Genomic DNA, 4,425 nt, shown 5'->3' with positions numbered 1-4,425 from the left:
TGGTGGCAGGCACCTGTAATCCCAGCTACTTGGGAGGCTGAGACAGGAGAATCGCTTGAACCCAGGAGGCAGAGGGTGCAGTGAGCCAAGAATGCACCATTGCACTCCAGCCTAGGCAACAAGAGTGAAACTCCATCTAAAAAAAAAACATAGCCAGGCGTGGTGGTTTATGCCTGTAGTCCCAGCTACTTGGAGGCTGAGACAGAAGGATCACCTGAGCCTGGGGAGGTCAAGGCTGCAGTGAGCTGTGATCTGGCCACTACACTCTATCCTGGGTGACACAGTGAGACCCTGTCTCAAAAAAAGAAAAAAAAAATGTGAATGATCAGATCTTTGCCTAAAACTTAGCTGACTGTGTGCTTTGCAGGCATTGTCTGACTCATACTCTTGGGAATATTTCTCTCATACAAACATTGAAATGAGATGGGTTTATTCACAACACATCAGGAATAGAAATGGGACTGAGACCTAGGTTTCTTGACCCACAAGTCTGAAAAATGGGCGTGGTTTTAGTGTAACATCAATGCTTTGAGCATCAAAGTACATACTCAAACTTTCCTGAGAAATTGCAGCTGGAAGGGACTGGATTTTCTCCAAATTCAACAAAATGAACGATGACAAAACCAGTTTCTTATTGCGTAGGGTCTAGGCTAGATCATCTCCAAGATCCTTCCCAACTCTAAACTTGTATTCTATGAGATAGCGGTCTCTGATGAGTTTGTTTCTAGTACCATCCTATGGGATAAAGGTTTCTCTAGATGTTCTTTAAGGGCTTGGGTTGGGGTAGTTCTCATGAGCTCTTTCGTGTCATTCCCTTTGTCATAATCCTCAGGTTGAGGAACCTTCGAGACCACCAACGTCCTGGCAGAACTCTGTGTCTGAGCGGCCACCCTACTCTTACATGGCCATGATACAATTCGCCATCAACAGCACTGAGAGGAAGCGCATGACCTTGAAAGACATCTATACTTGGATAGAGGACCACTTTCCCTATTTTAAGCACATTGCCAAGCCAGGCTGGAAGGTAATATGTCCCAATGCAACCAAAATCAAGGTCAGTCCAGCCTGACAGTCTGTCTCCAGTGCTGTGCTGCAACTTGTATCTGGGACAGCAGTTAAGTGCAAAGGATACTAGAATGATAAACAAACATATCTTTTGAGATGTGACTCAATCTTATTGAATCCAGGCAAAATCATTAACAAGAGCTCTTTAACTACTTCATCTGTTACTACCTAAAGTTCATGAAGAGTCTTCAATGTAGCACTCAAGCCCACTTTTCTGCTACACTGAACAGCAGTCCTAGATGCCAGCAGCTAGAGTGGCTAAGTAGTTTTATGAAAATGTCTTGATTAAAAAAAAAGAATGCTGTGAACCTTATGACCCAAGATGTCATCTCCTATAGCGTCACATACCATTTCTAGTGGGCAGGGGTTTTCCTTTCACTTCATTCATGGAAAGACCAAGATGCCTGGGAGTCAACGTAGCTCACCCAGTTGGTCGGTGTCAGAGCCACAAATGAGGTCTTCTCACGGGTGCTCAATTCCAAGCCAAGTGTGCTTTGTTGTCCTCATGCTAGAACTCTTTCTTTCTTTCTTTTTTTTTTTTTTTTTGAGACAGAGTCTCGCTCTGTCACCCAGGCTAGAGTGCAGTGGCGCAATCACGGCTCACTCTAGCCTTGAATGCCTGGACTCAAGCCATTCTCCCACCTCAGCCTCCCAAGTAGCTGGGACTACAGGCATGCACCATCATGCCCAGTTAATTTTTTCTTTTCTTTTTGCAGCGATGGGGTCCCACTATAGTGCCCAGGCTGAAAAGTTACTTTTTTGGTGTGCAGATCTCAATAATTCTTTTGTAAGGCTGCCTTGATTGATCTCTAAGGCTCAGTGTGGCTCAGCTTGAAATGCAATTTGAACTATGCTCCTACAGTTTTCCTGAAATGCATAATGGGGCAGAGTAACTTAGAGCCATGATAGATTCAGCATGTGTTCTCCGTCCCTAAAGGTAGAGGTCTTGGACAAGTGATCCCTAGCCACCAATTCTTTCTTTTTTTTTTGAGACGGAGTCTCGCTCTGCCGCCCAGGCTGGAGTGCAGTGGCGGGATCTCAGCTCACTGCAAGCTCCGCCTCATGGGTTTATGCCATTCTCCTGCCTCAGCCTCCCGAGTAGCTGGGACTACAGGTGCCTGTCATCTTGCCTGGCTAGTGTTTTGTATTTTTTAGTAGAGATGGGGTTTCACCGTGTTAGCCAGGATGGTCTCGATCTCCTGACCTCGTGATCCACCCATCCGCCTGTTTCGGCCTCCCAAAGTGCTGGGATTACAGGCTTGAGACACCACACCCAGCCTCTTTTTTTTTTTTTGAGACAGAGTCTCACTCTGTCTCACCCAGGCTGGAGTGCAATGGTGCAGTGTTGGCTCACTGCAGCCTCCGCCTCCCAGGTTCGAGCGATTCTCCTATCTCAGCGTCCTGAGTAGTTGGGACTACAGGTGTGTGCCACCACACCCAGCTAATTTTGTATTTTTGGTAGAGATGGGGTTTCACCATGTTGGCCAGGCTGGTCTTGAACTCCTGACCTCGGGAGGTCCACCCGCCTCGCCCTCCCAAAGTGCTAGGATTACAGGTGTGAGCCACTGTGCCCGGCCTGCTAGCCACCAATTCTGATGGACATACTGAGCATCTGATGAGGCAGCTAAGTGGGGTGTCGGATGATTTTCCCTCTAGCAGATGGTGAGGCGGCAGGCTGCACTATCAACAAGAGCCTATCCAACATCCAGTGGCTCCGAAAGATGAGTTCTGATGGACTGGGCTCCTGCAGCATCAAGCAAGAGATGGAGGAGAAGGAGAATTGTGACCTGGAGCAGAGACAGGTTAAGGTGAATTGTTCTGTCCCTCACTAAAGAAATCAGATCCAGTGCAGGGAATTCCTAGGTAGGGAAATGGATCAAGTGGCCTGATGGACCAGACTTGCCGAGTTCTGGTATTAACTCTCCACTTCATGCTATTCTGTGTAACTTTTGAGCTACTTTTCTGCCTGGGATCTTTTCTCCCCGATCTGTGAAATTTCCTTGAGGGCAGATTCCCTTGGTCACTCTGTATTCCAGCGAACAGCACTGGCTTTAGTATTCTGTCCTTAGTAGGTATTCAGGAAATGATTAAGAGGTCTTCACTTTGGGAATCCACTTGAACTTTAAAGATGTCTCCCAACAGTATGAACAGTATAAATTGAATATAATATAATAAGGTAATTTTATTAGAAGATATAATATTAATAGCAGATAAAGTCAGTTTATATATACATTTTTTTTTAAGACAGCGTCTTGCTCTGTTGCCCAGGCTGGAGCGCAATGGTGCAATCATGGCTCTCTGCAGCCTCGACCTCCCAGGCTCAGCTGATCCTCCCACCTCAGTCTTCCGAGTAGCTGGGACTCAGGTGCACGCCACCATGCCCAGCTAATTTTTGTATTTTTTGTAGAGATGGGGTTTTGCCCTGCTGCCCAGGCTGATTTCAAATTCCTGGGCTCTAGGGATCCTCCTGCCTCAGCCTCCCAAAGTGCTGGGATTACAGGCATGAACCACCAGCCTGGCCTAGATACAAATTTTAAATACTTCCCTAGCAATCAAAATTGAACCCAATTGTGTAGTCTGGGTTGTTTTTTTTCCACAGTTCCAATATAATACATCTAGATTCTATTGTATATATGTGTTAATCATTCATTCAACAACCTTTATTTTCCTTTCTTCTCAACTTTTATTTTAGGTTCAGGGGGCACATGCGCAGGTATGTTACATGGGTATATTGTGTGTTGCTGGGCTTTAGCGCACAAATGATTTTGTTCCCCAGGTAGTAAGCATAGTACCTGCTGGATAGTTTTTCCATCTCCCCATCTTCCCAGGCTCCACCCTCAAGCAGGCCCTGTTGTCTACTGTTCCCTTCTTCGTATCCATGTGTGCTCAATGTTTAGCTCTTCCTTTTTTTTTTTTTTTTTTTTTTTTTTTTTTTTGAGGCGGAATCTTGCTCTGTCTCCCAGGCTGGAGTGTAGCAGTGCGATCTCAGCTCATTGCTACCTCCACCTCCCAGGTCAAGCGATTCTCCTGCCTCAACCTCCTGAGTAGCTGGGATTACAGGTGCCCGCCGCCGCCATGCCTGGCTAATTTTTGTATTTTTAGTAGAGACGGGGTTTCACTAGGTTGGCCAGGCTGGTCTTGGACTCCTGACATCATGATCCACTCGCCTCGGCCTCCCAAAGTGCTGGGATTATAGGTGTGAGCCACCATGCCCAGTTTTTTCTCTCTTTGAGACGGATTCTCGCTCTGTTGCCAGGCTGGAGTGCAGTGGCACAATCTCTGCTCATTGAAACCTCTGCATCCCAGGTTCAAGTGATTCTCCTGCCTCAGCCTCCCAAGTAGCTGGGACTACAGGCACCC

At 46.6% G+C, this 4,425-nt stretch overlaps 1 protein-coding gene across 1 annotated transcript in view; it reads left to right on the top strand.

Annotated features, from left to right (window-relative positions):
• The window catches only part of FOXM1 (forkhead box M1), a 31,607-nt gene that overhangs the window by 14,384 nt on the left and 12,798 nt on the right, over window positions 1-4,425 (top strand). Inside the window, exon 3 of the mRNA XM_011931097.1 lies at window positions 833-1,024. Coding sequence (XP_011786487.1) covers window positions 833-1,024 — 192 coding nt within the window. The remainder of the gene's footprint in view (window positions 1-832; window positions 1,025-4,425) is intronic.

Source organism: Colobus angolensis, unplaced genomic scaffold (assembly GCF_000951035.1).
Source record: "Colobus angolensis palliatus isolate OR3802 unplaced genomic scaffold, Cang.pa_1.0 Scaffold89, whole genome shotgun sequence".
Classification (NCBI taxonomy): Eukaryota; Metazoa; Chordata; class Mammalia; order Primates; family Cercopithecidae; genus Colobus; species Colobus angolensis.
This window is presented reverse-complemented; position numbering and strand designations above follow the sequence as displayed.